Below are 15,712 nucleotides of genomic sequence, written 5' to 3'. Positions count from 1 at the left end.
TTCCTTTCCTTGTCAAGTACAGGAATTGTTATGATATTAATTACTGAAATACATTATTTTAATAGGAAAGATGTATTTCTCTCATTTATGTTAGGCCCTGCACTGTAATTCTTGTCTAAAGGATAAAGCCAGATAAGTTACCTAAAGATAAGATTTCCTAACTAATTTTTAGCTAGAGAAGGTCAAATTCTTTCTGTTTAAGAATACAGTCTTAAACGCTCAGATCTATATGGGCCACAATTGAATCATCTGATACCAAAGGTGTCTGTGCTGACGAGCTCTTTACCATTTAATTATGTCGATTCTAGCTCATTCATTCACAAAAATAGAAGCCACTTTTCCCCTGACTTAAGACAACATCTCCTATCTAGTTGCTGTTTGGCAGAGCACACAAAAGAGACTGTTCACCAGCCATATGCTTTAGAAATAGAAGTTAATTCCCACTCACAACAGGTAAAGGAAAGATTTTCCCACACCAGTGTGTTTTGGCTTCCTTGACACCCAGACAAATCTCAGTTACTGTTGATTCTGTGTTTAGGATTGTCTTTCATCCACGGAAACTAGACACGTGCTTAAATTTGATATGAAATCCACCATTTGATTTCCTGGTGTGTTTTACACAAGCTGGGCATGGACATGGGATGTGGGCGCTTATCTCCAGATGGAATTCCATTTATCTCACCATTTGAGTAAATGGCACTTCATATGAATGTAAAACACACTTAAAATTAATGGGAGGATCCCTTGATGTGCCCAAATTGTTCTTAACACTGGGTATTCTCAGTACAGTTCATCATCGCATATTAAGAATTATATGATCTACAATTTCTACTTTGAAGTGAAATCTCTTGTGAAGCTGCAGCCTGGGGATGGATTCTTCTTCATATTCAGAGGTCCAGCTTGAGATCTTGATTCCCACCAGCTTCTTCTCTTTGAAAGGCACAAACAAATGCAATGACTCTTTTGAAACCTTTTCTCTGACTCTTTTTCAGCAAGCAAATGTAAAACTGCACTTCCTCTTCCCTCCCACCCCAGCAGCTTTAATAAAGAGCTCGCAGGTAAGAGTGAGGAGTTTTATTGGAGCTGAGGGACAAGGTCAGGAATCTTGCAAGAATAATAGATATTTATCAGTGACCAAGGCTATAACTCAATGAAGTTAATTGGTGTTTGCTGTGAGGGAAAGAGGCCTGGGATAATGGAGAGTAATTTCTTCCTCCAGGTTGGTGACTGTGAATTGCAATGAAGTTTGAGGCTCCTTCTCCTCTTGGTTTCCTTACAAGGAAGGAAGATGTGATGTCATACATCTGATCGAAGGGACACAGGGGTTGCTGTTGCCCCTTCCCCTGGTCAAAGCCCTTCTGGGTACCATCATCTCAACCATCAACACTTTATCTTAAAAAGCACAAGGAGGTGTTGAAGCATCCGCAGCGTTGTTGCTGCTCATGCAAAGCCTGTATACCTCTGGAATAGGGAAGAGAAACGTGGAATGTGGTCCCCTATCCCTTGCACCCGTCCCAAACGCTGGTCCTGTTTCTGTGCTGGCTCCCAGAACCTCCCATCTTGTCCCACACCTCCCATCTCCATGCTCAGTTCCAGCCTGACAGCAGGAAATGGATGGGGAGAATCCATGGCTGTGGGGACATGGGATGTGTGGAGGGAGGTCACTGACACAGGGATAAAGGCTGGAGGGGGCAGAGAACAAAGGGTCTGCTCCATAGTCCCCTTCAAACTGCAAACTCCACCACCTCACTGCACACCATGAGGCAGGATGAAGGATGCTGGGGCTCTGCAGGAAACAGGGGACATTGGAGGCACTGGACTGAAATCCCTCCCTGCTCTGCATGGAGCTGGATCCAAAGTGGGACTCAGCTTTCACTTCTTAGGTATCAGAGTGTAAATCCTTCCTATGGCCATCATAATGGAGAGGAGACCCTGTGCCCCCCATGTGCTGTGGGGTGGCTGTGGGGGCTGTGTGAGCAGTGCGAGGATTTGGGACCAGGACTGATGCAGAGAAAGGAGGGACCATATCCGTGCACACCCTCCTATGTCTATCACATCCCTACATATCCATACACATATCCCATGCCGTGCAGAGCCAGCTCAGTCCCATCCATCTCCTGCTGTCAGCTGGGCTGTGGCTGCAGGGCTGGTATTGAGCAGGGAGATGAGGAGGTGCAAGAGGCAGAGCTGACAGCAGGAGGAGGATGGAGGGGGCTCATCCGCAGCATCGCACCATGTCCTGCAGCTCCTGTGAATGGTTTTACTGCTGGAGAGAGAAGGAAGGGGGAGGATGTGGCTCTGGGAGGGGTTGGAACCCCAAATGATGCTCAGATTGTGGGGGTTTGCTCCCAGTGTGCACTGCCAGGGGATCTGGCTGATCTCTGGTGGGAACCCCTGTGACATGCACTTTCCTTTCATGTTTGGCTGTAGAAGGAGATTCCCCATAATGCCCATGAATTCTTTAACCTGCCAGAGGAGAGACTGAGATGAGTTCTTAGGCACAAGCTCTTCCTGTGAGGGTGCTGAGGCGCTGGCACAGGGTGCCCAGAGAAGCTGTGGCTGCCCCATCCCTGGCAGTGCTCTAGGCCAGGTTGGACACAGGGGCTTGGAGCAAGCTGCTCCAGTGGAAGGGGTCCCTGCCTGTGCCAGGAGTTGGAGCTGGAGGAGCTTTAAGGTCCCTTCCAACACAAACCTCTCTGGGATTCTGTGATGGGCTTGGGAGTATCCATCAGAGCCACCAGTGACAGGGGCAACCCTAAAGCATTCCTTCAGAAGGGCCCTTTTCCCCTGTTCCTGCCCATTTCACTCCTTTAACACACTCCTCATCTGTTCTTCCCCATCTCCTTCCTTCCACTTTCAGGCACCCTTGCCTCAGGCTCCCATTGTTCTCTTGTGTTTCCAGCACAATTGGTAGAAGAAGGTGAATGTCATCATCAAGGAGAGCTCAAGGACTGGGGCTGCCTTTATCCTCACTGAGGTTGAAAACCAAATTCCCCAGGAAGGCCTCCTCAAGCAGAGGAAGGACAGGAGAGTGACCATGAAGAGTACCAAGGCCAAGTCATGCCTCACCAACCTGAGTGCCTTGGGTGATGCATTCATGTTTGCTTGGACAAGAAGTAGTGGCCAGCATTTACCTCACCGTTAGCAAGGTCACCACGATCTTCTGTTGGCTCTTTGCAGCCAAACTTGTGAGCTATGCTTTGAGTACAAGGAATTGAAGAGGTGGGGACAGCCGGTTCATTGCACATGGTGCCTGACATTACTGATGGAGCCTGATACCACCTGCTATCGGCGAGGTTCCCCTCAGCTCCCTGCCATGATAATGTCAACCGTGGCCCCTCTGCAGCTGTGACTGCCTCAGAAATGCTCCAAAAGTGGATGTGAAAGGTGGGGTTGTTCTGTGGTTTGCTCTAAGGGAGCCCAAAGCCCTGTTGCTCGCTCAAGCTGAGGTCATCTCCTCTGGGTACACTTCTTCTGCAAGCCAAGCAGCACAGAGAAGAGATAATGACCTGCTGTGGGCTTTGTCACCTCCTGGGGCCCAAAGACATTCACAGTCCCACATCCCCACATCACATGAAATAGGAAGGGAGTTGCTGGTGCTGGTTCATTCCCAGGCTCCCTGCACAGCTCCCGGCACGTTCATCTTCACATCCATCTCCGAGAGCATCAGGAGGGCAGCAGAGACAGAGCTGAGAGGTAAGTGAGGGGCAGCATCTTTCAGCCCATCATTCTGCTGTGGTTCTCTCTTGCCAACAAGCAACAGCTCCTGTCTCCATCTCCTGCCCTACTGCAGGGTCCTGGGCTTCTTGATGATGCTCTGGGCTTCCCAGGGAGCTGCTTGTGCTGTGTCCTCCCCACGCTGCTGCTGAGAAGGCAGCTTTGGAGATCACCCTGGTGGAGAACACCCTCCTGTACAGAGCTTTCCTGTACAGGACACTCAGGGTGCTCCCCATTGCTGAGATGAGGCAGGTCCAAAAGATTATTTTCTCCACGAAACAATACAATGTGAAGAAGAGATTGCTGACCTCTGGGGATAGCCCATTTGTGTTGATGTGTTGAGGAACGGCTAAAGAACCCAGAAAAAGCTTTTAAAGCAAAGATAGTGTGTCAGGAGGGAGGGGAAACCAATCTAAACCTCTGTGTAAGGATGATTGGAATCACAGAATGGTTTTTGTTGGAAGGGATTTTGAAAATGATCCAGCTCCAACCCCTGCCATAAGCAGGCTCACCTCCCACTAGAGCAGGTTGCTACAAGTCCTGTCCAACCTGCACTTCCCATAGGTCAGGAATTCATTCCAGTTAGGAAGAAGTCCCAGCAAAGAGGGAAGAAGCAGGGGGCTGGGAAATTCCCACAAGAGGATGAGGAGTAAACTCTGCACTGTGAAAGCACCATGTTTCTCTGTGTTCCAGGTTGAGCCGGATGATCTCCAAGCCCAAGGCTCAGCACTGTGGTGAGTGGAACCTCCCCATTGCTTTCCACAGAGGTCATTGCTCAACATCTCAAGGTGAGCCAGAGGAGCAGGCACCACGTTGTGCCATGGTGTTTAACTGCTTGAGCACCCCTTCGTTCTACCTGTACTGGGACAGGACTTTCACCAAGCTCTTCCTCATTGGTCTGTGCCTGAACTCTCCCTTTACATCATGCAGGGCTCTCTCTGAGCAGCTCCCACCACACAGAGGCTTTTCCACCTGGGACATCCCTGCCTGTTGGAGAAGAAACCTGCAGGCAGGAGCTCACACAGAAAGCACCATCCAGCCCATGGCACAAAGCAATTGCACCCAAGTGACTGAGTTCAGCCTGGCGGGCTTCACAGAGGACCCGGTGATTCAGGGCAACTTGTTCCTGCTCTTCCTGCTTACCTACCTTGTCACCATCGTGGGCAACCTGGGCATCATCATCTTAATCAGGGCCAGCCCCCACCTCCACTCCCCCATGTATTATTTCCTGGCCAACCTGGCCTTTGTAGACCTCTGGCTTTCCACCATTGTCACCCCCAAGATGTTGGTTGACTTGATGTCAGAGAAGAAGAGCATTGCTTATGCTGGGTGTGTGGCTCAGGTCTTCCTCTTTGACTTTCTTGGGATAATTGAATACTTCCTGCTGGCTGCAATGGCCTATGACCGTTACGTGGCCATTTGCCATCCCCTGCTCTACCCCCTTGTCATGTCCCCAAAGTGCTGTTTCCAGCTGGTGTCTGGCTCGTGCCTCATGGGGCTGACCAATGGCGTGGGACAGACCATCAGCATGTCCACCCTGTCCTTCTGCAGCTCCAGCGCCATTGACCTCTTCTTCTGTGACATTTCCCCTCTCATCTCTCTCTCCACCTCCAACACCACCCTCAGCCGCATCATCCTGACCACTGCAGCATCTCTCTTTGGTGTGTCCAGCAGCCTGGTTGTCCTGCTCTCCTACATGGCCATCATCCCCACCATCCTCAGCATCAATTCAGCCAAGGGCAAGCGCAAAGCCTTCTCCACCTGCACCTCCCACCTCACCACTGTCAGCATCTCCTATGGGGCATCCTTCTTCACATACTTAAACCCCATCTCAGACAGCAGAAGAGGAGCAGATAAATGGGCTGTGGTGCTCTACACAGTGGTGACTCCCATGCTGAACCCCTTGATCTACAGCCTTAGGAATAAGGAGGTGAAGGAGGCGTTGAGGAGACTCTTGAAAATAAAATGATCTTGCATGTTGTAAGTTTAGGGCCATATAGAATGGAGATGTGGGGGAGATGCTCAGGTTTTTGTTAAGTATGGACAACATGTTGGTGATCTTCCGCCCCCAGACTTACATGATTCACTGGTTGATGTGATTGAGAATGCAAATAATTCCACTCTCCAAACTTTGATAATTATGTTTAGTAGTTAATTTCACATAACGAAGACACAGGCAGACATCTACAAGCATGCACTTTTCTTCATCTGAGGATGAGGGGGGACGTTATCACTCCCTCCAACTGCCTGACAGGAGGATGGAGCCAGGAGGGGCTAGGCTCTTGAATGCTCTAAATATAGAGCCAGATGGAATGGAGATGTGGGGCAGAAGCTCAGCTGTTTGTGAAGTATCTTAGATGGACAATATGTTGGGAGTCTTCTGCAGCAGAACTTATGTGATTTGTGGGCTGCTTTGATAGCACCACCTAAACATAGGGGAAAAGACGTTGTAGAAGCTTTTACAATTGCCCTGGCTCGAGGTATTGGCTGTGTCATTTCTTAGTCTCTTTTTACTGGGCAAATCAGAAAAAATAGAGAGTGAACTCTACTGTTCCGCTAAATCAAACTCAATTTCTAGACATGTTGTGAAGTCATTGAGGGCCATAGGAAGAGGACATCAATACATTTAGCAAGATAAATGGAGACAACAGCAAATAACTGGCACACTATGGAGGAAGTATTTCTAGATGTTGATTCCCAAATCTCATTCAATGATTTCCACCACCATTCAGCTCATTTATTTCAGACAGCAAATATTTTAAGTTAAATATGGTACTTGTGTGACCTCTGTTATGAATGAAGGTGCTTTGAAAGCATTTTAAGATGTGGTAGTAATGAATCCCCACCAAAGGGCAAATATTATCCAGGAACCCCTGTCTATTGATTCACACCTTTGATTGCCATCCCACTGTTGACAGCAATAAAAGCCACCATCTCCATGGCAGCCTGACCACAACAGAGCACAGGAGCTGTGGTGTTGCTTCAAACTTGATACACGGCAGCCTGGAGGGAAGGCATTGCCTGCCCTGATGTTTTTCCTGCTGCCTTCCTGCACAGAGAGCTGCTGGGTGATGGGCAAACATTGCATACATAAACCACCCCAAAACACTCCAGTTATTTGCCTCCACTCATACAGCTGTAGCCAGGACCATGGGGAAACCTGGAGCCATGGCGGAGCCTGAGGGCTATCCTACAGACGTGCAATAACCTGGGCTGGAGGAAGAAGCTCCATGACTGAATTGAATCAAGCCAGCATCAAAGTGTTTGCTCATTTCTTTACGACTCACAACTAACAGGCACCCAGGGTCAATCAGCTGAATCCTGCTTTGTTCCCAAAGCCTCCTGATAATTCCCTGGTTATTATTTAAGCCAACCAACAGTTGTTTTCCTGCTGAGCCTTGAAGACAACTGGGGTCAAAGCTTCTACACCCTTCCTGGCCCCTATTTCAGTGTTTGACTGCTCTTACAGTGGGGTTTTCTCCCTCCCTTTGTTTCTAACTGGCATTTCCCATGCTGCAAATTCACAAAAGGAAATCTTAGATTTACCCTCATCTGCAATATGAAAGACACAGATCACTTGTTGGTGGCATCAAGTCAAAAAGAAAGTGACACCATTAATTCTTTCGTGCATCCTTTGCCCCTGAAATCATAGAATCATGGAATGGTTTGGGATGAAGGGAACTTAAAGCTCCTCTGGCTCCAACCCCTGCCCTGGGCAGGGACCCCTTCCACTGGAGCAGCTTGCTCCAAGCCCCTGTGTCCAACCTGGCCTTGAGCACTGCCAGGGATGGGGCAGACACAGCTTCTCTGGGCACCCTGTGCCAGTGCCTCAGCACCCTCACAGGGAAGAGCTTCTGCCTAAGAGCTCATCTCAGTCTCCCCTGTGTCATTTCATGTGACCCAGCTTGTGGTCTGGACTTGAAATACCTGAAATATCAGTTAATATTTCCTTAAAACCAGAAATAACACCAGAAAACATTTGCTAATGTAAAACATGAGCTCGGATACCAGTTGGTTTGATGCCCGCAGGGCAAAGCCACCACCTGTCTTCTCCCTTTTTGCTCTCTGAAGCCTGAAATATAGTTTATTGTAATGTTTAATAACATTTAAATAAGAAAAGATATTAATTTCAAGTAATATTTAAGTAACAATCGCTTTGGACAGCAACTTTCTTTCCAATCCACAGTCACTGTCAGGTCTCGGGCTGCAGCCAGAGAAAGTCCTGTCCATCCCAGCACAGTATGTAGCCTTGGTTTAAGGAGAAGCATGCGTTCCAGGTGTCATGCTCCCAGGTATATTTAGTCCCTGCTTTTTGAAGGTGCTATATCCACCCATCCTTGAAGGTGCCACATCCAACCATCCTCTTCAAGGTGCAATATCGAACCCTCCTTCTTGAAGGTGCTATATCCTACCATCCTTGAAGGTGCAATATCCAGCCATCCTTGAAGGTACAATATCCAGCCTGCTTCTTCTCCTCACCAGGGCAGGGAACCATGAATGGACAAAGAGGAGAGGACTCTACTTTTTGCTTTCCTCATGGCGTTCTTCATATCTGTGTTTCTTAGGCTGTAGATGAGTGGGTTCAGTATGGGGACAGCCACAGAGTACAGCATGGAGACCACCTCGTCAGACATCCAGGAGAGACAAGTGGCTTAGGAAGAAGTACATGGGGGTGTGTAGGCAGGAATCCATTCTGATTAATGCAATTACTCCCAGGTTTCCTATGAAGGTAACCACATAGACGGCAAGGAATAAGACAAAGCACATCACCCCCAGGTTTTCCCTCTTTGTGAAGCCCAGGAGAATAAACTCAGAGGGGGACGTATAATTATCTTCAACCATAGTGACCCTATAGGCAGTTTGCCTGCTTTATGTCTTTAAATTGAAATGCTGAATAGGCCCAAATCCCTCAATAATGTTAAGAATGTCAGGTTTTGTCTATCAATCGGTTACACAACTTTAAGTCAATAGAAAGTGTGTATATATACATATATACACACACATACGTATATATATGTCAGCATAAGGTAAATTCTCTTTGGGAGAGGAAAACACCAAGCTCCCAAGGCCAGTCTCGGCTGAACACCACAACCACCACCAACACACTTGGAAGCAAGTAGATATTTTAAGGCAAGGAGGGAGGGCAACACCAGAATGAATAAACTGCAGGGTTCCTCATAGTTCCTCTCAAGCCATTGACACATGGAAGTCCTTGAATTCCCGAGTAACTGCTGGGAAAAGGGAATTATTTCTTATCTTTTGGGTGCTGCCAGTCCAGTGTGAGTACATGAGAAATAAATGGCTGTTCTCTGTGTCCCAGGAGGAGCTCTTTGAGGGCAAATGTGGCTTGCTTTCCTTAAGGTAGGATGGTGCAGAGCCAGGATTTCTCTCCTCACTTTGCTTTAGACACGATGCCTAACTTGAAGACAAAAGATACATTCAGGCTTGATCAAAGATAAATTATCCCTGGCAGAAATCAGCAGCTCCTAAAATCACAGCTTACGACAGGTAGAATAAATCCTCATTGATTTTTCCTGCCTAGCATTAATCATCGTTTGACAAAGTTACACCAGAGAGCAAAGCAGGAGTGCGCGCTGCCTGGTATCTGACAAGCAGAGCCGTACTTAAGAGTCATCATTATTTGATGACCCTTTGCTGAAGGGATGAGGTCCACCTCCACAGCCAGACTCCTCATTTCAGATGTCCTGTGAGCAAAGCGTGTGGTCTCCCAGTGTTATTAATAGGGCTTTAGAGCTGCTTTTCACTGCTCACATAGAGATGCCGGAGTCAAAGCAGCTCCTGAGACATCACCACAGAGCTGGAAGATGTGACCTAAGTAATGAAAATCAAACTCTTTGGGTCTGGGGCTCAATCCTCCCCCTGAGGCAGCATCCACCTGCCCAGACACACACATCTCCTGGCAGTGGAGAATTGACCTGAAGCTCACAATTAACAAAGGCTCACCCTCACTTTTTCTTGCTTGACAAACCAACTGCTTGGTATGAAGTGATCCAAGGTGCAGATATGAAGCCTGGGATGTTTCTAAGGGTGCAGCTTGTGCTATACACCAGAGCTTCCCCCCAGCAATCAAATCTCCCTGCAGCTTGAGCACGCTCACTGGAATGGTAAAACAAGTCAGGGGATTACACATTAACTGACAGGGAGCTGTCAGACCAGGCAAGGGTCAGCCCAAAGGGCTCCCAAGAGCCAGGCCAGGAAACACCCAACAGGTTTTAAATTAACCGCACCAGAAGGTGTTATTTGAACAATACCAGCCCAAAACTGCTGCCTTTAAGAGTTTTATACAGCCTTCAAAAATCCCCAAAGGTGGTTTAGTACATATTGGTATGTAGTGTGTCGTATCTGTATTCAAAACCAAGATTACCTCTTGGGAAGGACTCTTAGAAGTGTCCCTCCCTCAGTGGAGGAGAAACCCAGCTCTCCTTTATCTCAGTTTATGCTTCTATAGAATGAAAATACAAAAGCACAACTTCCTTTTCATTTTGGTGCAGCTGCATTGACTTTTCAATCAGAAATGCTTCCGTTACTGTGCTCCCAAAGATGAGAGGGGACTGCAGGGCCTTCCAGGAAAGGACAGAAGTCACCTCGTCACTCCCCAAAAGCCCTAGTAGAGAATGACCCTGTTTTGTCCTGCCTAGCACTCAATGTTCTGTAACAAAAGGTGGGTTTCCTACCCCATGCCGGTTACCAGGATAGATCCACCAGTAACCCAGGAACTTGGTTATTGTATAGGCATCCTCACCCATTTAATTCAGCTTCAGAAAGCACCTAAATAATCCCAGCTGCTCGCCTGGGATTATTTAGGTGGTGATGGGTGTCATTTACATACATCAACAACAAGGAATTAAATCCTTCACCTACATGGGATAAAGGTTGAGACTTTACCTGTTTTGAGATCTGATGTGTTTTCGGCTGCTTTCATTATAAAATCTGGGATGGCTTTGTCAGGAGTAAAGATGTGCAATGGGGATACTTTCTGAGAGGGATCTGTGGATCTATAGGAAACAACTGATGGAGAAGGGAATCATTTAAAACACCATGAATTAGCACTTCAAAGTGTGTATGGATAGCCCAGACTATTTAAGAGAAAAACCATTTAAAAGGCAGAGTGAATTTGCTATCCTCAACATCAGAAGGACACGGATCAAGTCCAGAGGAGGCCACGAGGATGATCAGGGGCTGCAGCACCTCCTGTATGGAGCCAGGCTGAGAACATGGGGGCTGTTCAGCCTGGAGAAGAGAAGCTGCGTGGAGACCTCAGAGCAGCTCCGAGTGTCTGAAGGAGGCTACGAGGATGCTGGTGAGGGACTCTTCACCAGGGACTGGAGTGATAGGACAAGGGGTGATGGGTTCATACTGAAACAGGGGCAGTTCAGGTTGGATGTAAAGCAGAAGCTCTTCCCTGTGAGGGTGCTGAGGCGCTGGCACAGGGTGCCCAGAGAAGCTGTGGCTGCCCCATCCCTGGCAGTGTTCAAGGCCAGGTTGGACAGAGTCTTGGGTGACCTGGTCTAGTGTGTAGTGTCCCTGACCATGGCAGGGGGTTGGAACCAAGGTCCTTTCCAACCCAAACCACTCTATCAATCTACAGTAATCTACATTACATACAACCTGAAGCCTCAGTCAAGAACTGCATTAGGAAAAGTGGGGTTTAAAGCATCATTTCTAAGTGTGATGGGGACTTTGAAGCTGTTAAACCATCTGACATTGCTTTAACAGGGTCAGAAAATAAACTGTCTACACAGGATCAGCCTAGTGTAGAGGCAACATGATGGCCTTAGTTTATTTATCTATTATTTCTCAGCTTCCTGGGCAAGAACAAGCCACTTGGCTACGCAAAGCTTCCCAGCAAGTGAGAAAAAGGTGATTTTATCTTAAATAAAAAGGAGTGGCTATTCCCAGCAATGTCCAGTAGGTGGTGGTGATGTATAAGAAATCCTGATCCGTGAGTTTCTAGTCACTTGCTTCAAATCTTCTGCCTTTTGATACCTAGAGGGACTCCTATGACCATTTTGCACCTCTTGGAGGTGACCACAGAGAGCAATGGTACGAAGAAGGAACAAAAGTCACATAGGAAAAGGAATGGATTTTGTTCAGAAGTAGATGAAATGCAGCTTTGAAGGGGAAATGGGCATCTAAAGAGCAGGCATATGTGGCTACTGTCATGTCCTGCTGGCAACAGTAAGAGTCAGCTTCAGGCTGGTAACTTTAGTAAAGAGTAAGAATAAAAAATAAGAATAAAGTATAAATAAAGAATAAAAGATAAGGGATAAAGAATAAAGTATAAATAAAGAATAAAGTATCAATAAAGAATAAAGACTTAGTGCTGGCCAGGGTCACATCCCTGTTTGGGTTACTTTCCCCTGTATTAAAGAGTGTTTTTCCCACTGGTGATGCCACAGCTCAAGTGACCACAGGTGGAAAATCCCCATCCAGGACCTAGCCAAGCCTTCTCCTTCCTGTCAGCCCATCGTCTCCAAATCCCCTCCCGGAGGAGCTTGTTAACACAATTGGATCAGGGACATCTCTCACCTTTGAGTGATGAGCTGCTAAAGAAATAGGGAAGTTTTGGGGGCGTGGGGAAACCCTGTGGTACTGTTCCCCCTGGTGGCATCGCGATTTTATAGCAACCAGGATATGGGGGAGCTGCAATTTGTGCCAGGAATTACTTCTTGCCTAGGAAAGAAAGACTTTTGGTTGGGTTTTTTTCATTCCCTTCTATGTTCCTGTTATTTCAGGCTGTTTGTGCGTTTCCATGTTTGCTTTGGGTTTCTTTAATCCCCATTGCCTCAAACCAAAGTGCAACTCTCCTGCGGCCAACTCCACTGATAACATTCTTGCCTTTGTTTTTAAGAAACCACTGCGGGTATAAATTAGAAAACTCCTTAGAGCTTCACTTAAAGGACTTGAGAAAGGCAGAACTTGAGGAGGAAAAATGAAAGGCTGAAGTTCTACAGCTGCCTGAAAAGAGGTGGCAAAGCCCATTTTGACTGTGATTTAACTCAGCAGCCTGGTTCCAAACACAGACCTGTTGAAGAATTTGCATTTCACTCACCTGGCTCACACACAATATCCCACTGCTCCATAACTGCATTAAAACATCAGTTCATCCGTTTAGATCATGGGATTCCATCCTTTCTGGAAAAGCTTTTCATAGGAGCTGCCTCTCCCACCCAGCCCATAAATCACTGAAACCCCAACTAAACTGAGGCAAGGAAAATCAGTATCGTGTGTGTTGGTGTTCACATTTAACACAAGAATATATTGTGTTATATATAAATCCGTAGTTTAGGATGCATTTAACATTGTGTTTTTATATATATACACACATATCTATGTGTTTATGTGTATAATTTGCGAGTCACAGGACCAGAGACCTCCTAGATGTCCTTTCTGAACAACAACTATGTCCTGCTGACTTCATGGTCACATCAGGTTGCTCATGGCCTCATTCAGGCAACTTCTGAACATGTCCATGGGTGGAGGCTCCACAGCCTCTGGGACAAATCCTCATGTTACCCACATCCCTGGATCAGGGTTTTCAAAGCCTGACTGTGATTCTTTCTGCTGTTCTCCTCAGAGCATCCTTCATCTCTTTGTTCCTCAAGCCGCTGATGAGGGGGTTGAGCATGGGGATCACCACCGTGTAGAAGACGGAGACCACTTTGTCAGTGTTCAGGGAGTAACTAGAGCTAGGGCGTAAATACATGAAGATGGTTGTTCCGTACAACATGGTCACCACGATCAGGTGGGACACGCAGGTGGAGCAAGCTTTTTGCCTGCCCTCAGCAGAACGGATCCTCAGGATGGCAAAGAAGATAAAGACGTAGGAGACCAGAATGGCAGAGATGGTGCTGAGCTCAATGACACCAGCCAAGGAGAAGAGGATCATCTCCTTGATGTACGTGCTGGCACAGGACAGAGCCAGGAGAGGAGGAACATCACAGAAGAAGTGGTTGATGATATTGGAGCTGCAGTAGGGCAGCCTGATGATGAAGGTCATCTGAATGATGGAGTTCAGGACACCCCCAATGCAGCACCCTGCCACCAGCCCCACACATAACCTCCGAGTCATGACACAGGAGTAGAGCAGGGGGTTGCAGACAGCCACGTACCGGTCATAGGCCATGACAGCCAGCAGGAAACACTCAGTTGTCACAAACACAATGTAGAAGAAAGCTTGACTCACACAGCCAGCAAAGGAAATGGTCTTCTTCTCCAACACAAAGTTGACCAAAGTCCTGGGGGCTACCACAGAGGAGAAGCAGATGTTAACAATGGAGAGGCTGCCCAGGAAGGGGTACATGGATGTGTGGAGCTGTGGGTGACCTCGGATGGCTACAATTATCCCTGCATTGCCCAGAAGGGTGGTTGTGTAGATGAGCAGCAACAGCACAAAAAGGGCTGCCTTCATCTCTGCTTGGTCACTGAGACCCTTGAGGATGAACTCTGCTGCTGAGGTGTGATTCTGCTCTGCCATTCAGGGCTTTTGTATCTGCCAAGGAAGGAAAAAGTCTGGAAAATACAGGACAGTGGAAACCATGCCTTTATTTGAACTGGAATGGGATAACTTGGCAATTAACAGCCTGTGCATCAAGGGCATCCCCACTATTCATTTCCAGGGAGCTACATTGGAATGGACTGCTCTGTGGCCATCTGCTCCAAGCTTGCTCTCCTACACAGCCCAAAGAAAAGGAAGGTCCCTTCTGAAGTGAGAGCATCCCAGCTTCCCCAGACACCTTTGAGCAGGTTCATTTGTACCACTGGATCCCTTTTTGGTACCTACAGTTTGATGAGACCAATGGCTACAGCAGCAGAGAGGGATTGATGTGACACAGACCAAGCCATCAGCTCTGCCCTTGATCTCCTGTGATTTTCTCTGAAGACAGCTCTGATTTTGGCAGCAGCTTCTGGCTATAACTCATATAAGCCTAAAAGTACTGTAGCTTTCCTTTGGTGGTTTTGGAAAAGTCATTGAGATGAAGGAAAAAGAGCCTTTAATTTGCTGGGAATTAAGGAAGGAGAAGGGAAGGGGTGCTGCATGACCCTAACACTCATTCAGTACATAAAGAGTTTAATATTGCAGTCTTGGAAACCTTGGGGAGGTAAAGGCAGGAGACCACGAGCAAAATTTGGGTCTGAAGATGTTATTCCCTTGATACAATTGAGAGAATATACAATTAAGAGGAGTCAACACCATGATGAGACCATTGAGCTGTACCAAACCAAACTCACTCAACTCTGGTTGTGTAAGTTAGACACTAAGTTAAGATGCTCACCCTCATGAAAGTGTGAATTACAGGTTTCTGTCCCTGATAACATGGAGGTTCAGAATAAAACAACTAAATCTTTACAGGATTAAAGATGAGAATAAAAATCTTACCCCACCAGATGAGTGTCAGGACCAGAAGCCTCAGTGAAGGTCCACTCTCCATCAGCAGAATATTTCTTTGTAGAAATATTCTTCACATTTTAAAGTGAATATCACTATTTCAGGGTAGGTGGCTGGGTCAATCTTTCCTTGGGAGTTTTCTCCTCTCTTCTTCTCCAAGGCTCCTTCAACATACCAAAAGCACCATGATATCTGACCAGTGCCTAAATGGGCTACAGGAAAGATGGAGAGGGGCTTGGGACAAGGGCCTGTAGGGACAGGCCAAGGGGAATGGCTTGAACCTGCCCAAGGGGAGACTGAGATGAGCTCTTAGGCAGAAGCTCTTCCCTGGGAGGGTGCTGAGGCGCTGGCACAGGGTGCCCAGAGAAGCTGTGGCAGCCTCATCCCTGGCAGTGTTCAAGGCCAGGCTGGACACAGGGGCTTGGAGCAAGCTGCTCCAGTGGAAGGGGTCCCTGCCCATGGCAGGGTGCTAGAACTGAATGAGCTTTAAGTTCCCTTCCAACCCAAACCAGGCTGGGATCCTACAAGTGCATCCCAGCAGGAATATTTAAGCTGTTTAAACCGACACAGATAAGCAAATCTTTA

The 15,712-nt window shown here is 47.3% G+C and overlaps 2 protein-coding genes and 1 pseudogene across 2 annotated transcripts; 2 read left to right on the top strand and 1 right to left on the bottom strand.

Annotated features, from left to right (window-relative positions):
* LOC136017804 (olfactory receptor 5AP2-like) overlaps positions 1-15,712 on the top strand; it is a 313,756-nt pseudogene that overhangs the window by 289,062 nt on the left and 8,982 nt on the right.
* LOC136017232 (olfactory receptor-like protein COR4) lies at positions 4,712-5,686 on the top strand. Its single transcript, XM_065685341.1, has one exon. It carries the CDS (start codon positions 4,760-4,762, stop codon positions 5,684-5,686), a length of 927 nt encoding a protein of 308 aa, XP_065541413.1. The 5' UTR covers positions 4,712-4,759.
* On the bottom strand, positions 12,969-15,168 carry LOC136017806 (olfactory receptor 5J3-like). Its single transcript, XM_065686437.1, has 2 exons — positions 15,119-15,168; positions 12,969-14,230 (listed from the first exon to the last, which is right to left on the bottom strand). Exon 2 carries the CDS (start codon positions 14,213-14,215, stop codon positions 13,277-13,279), a length of 939 nt encoding a protein of 312 aa, XP_065542509.1. The 5' UTR covers positions 14,216-14,230; positions 15,119-15,168; the 3' UTR covers positions 12,969-13,276.

This window comes from Lathamus discolor, chromosome 6 (assembly GCF_037157495.1).
Source record: "Lathamus discolor isolate bLatDis1 chromosome 6, bLatDis1.hap1, whole genome shotgun sequence".
In the NCBI taxonomy this organism is placed as follows: domain Eukaryota; kingdom Metazoa; phylum Chordata; class Aves; order Psittaciformes; family Psittacidae; genus Lathamus; species Lathamus discolor.
Note: the sequence above shows the minus strand (reverse complement) of the source record. Positions and strands in the feature narration are given on the sequence as shown.

Bases quoted from the DNA above. Each gene is read 5' to 3' on its own strand.
- LOC136017232 (XM_065685341.1), top strand. From the start codon at position 4,760: ATGGCACAAAGCAATTGCACCCAAGTGACTGAGTTCAGCCTGGCGGGC.
- LOC136017806 (XM_065686437.1), bottom strand. From the start codon at position 14,215: ATGGCAGAGCAGAATCACACCTCAGCAGCAGAGTTCATCCTCAAGGGT.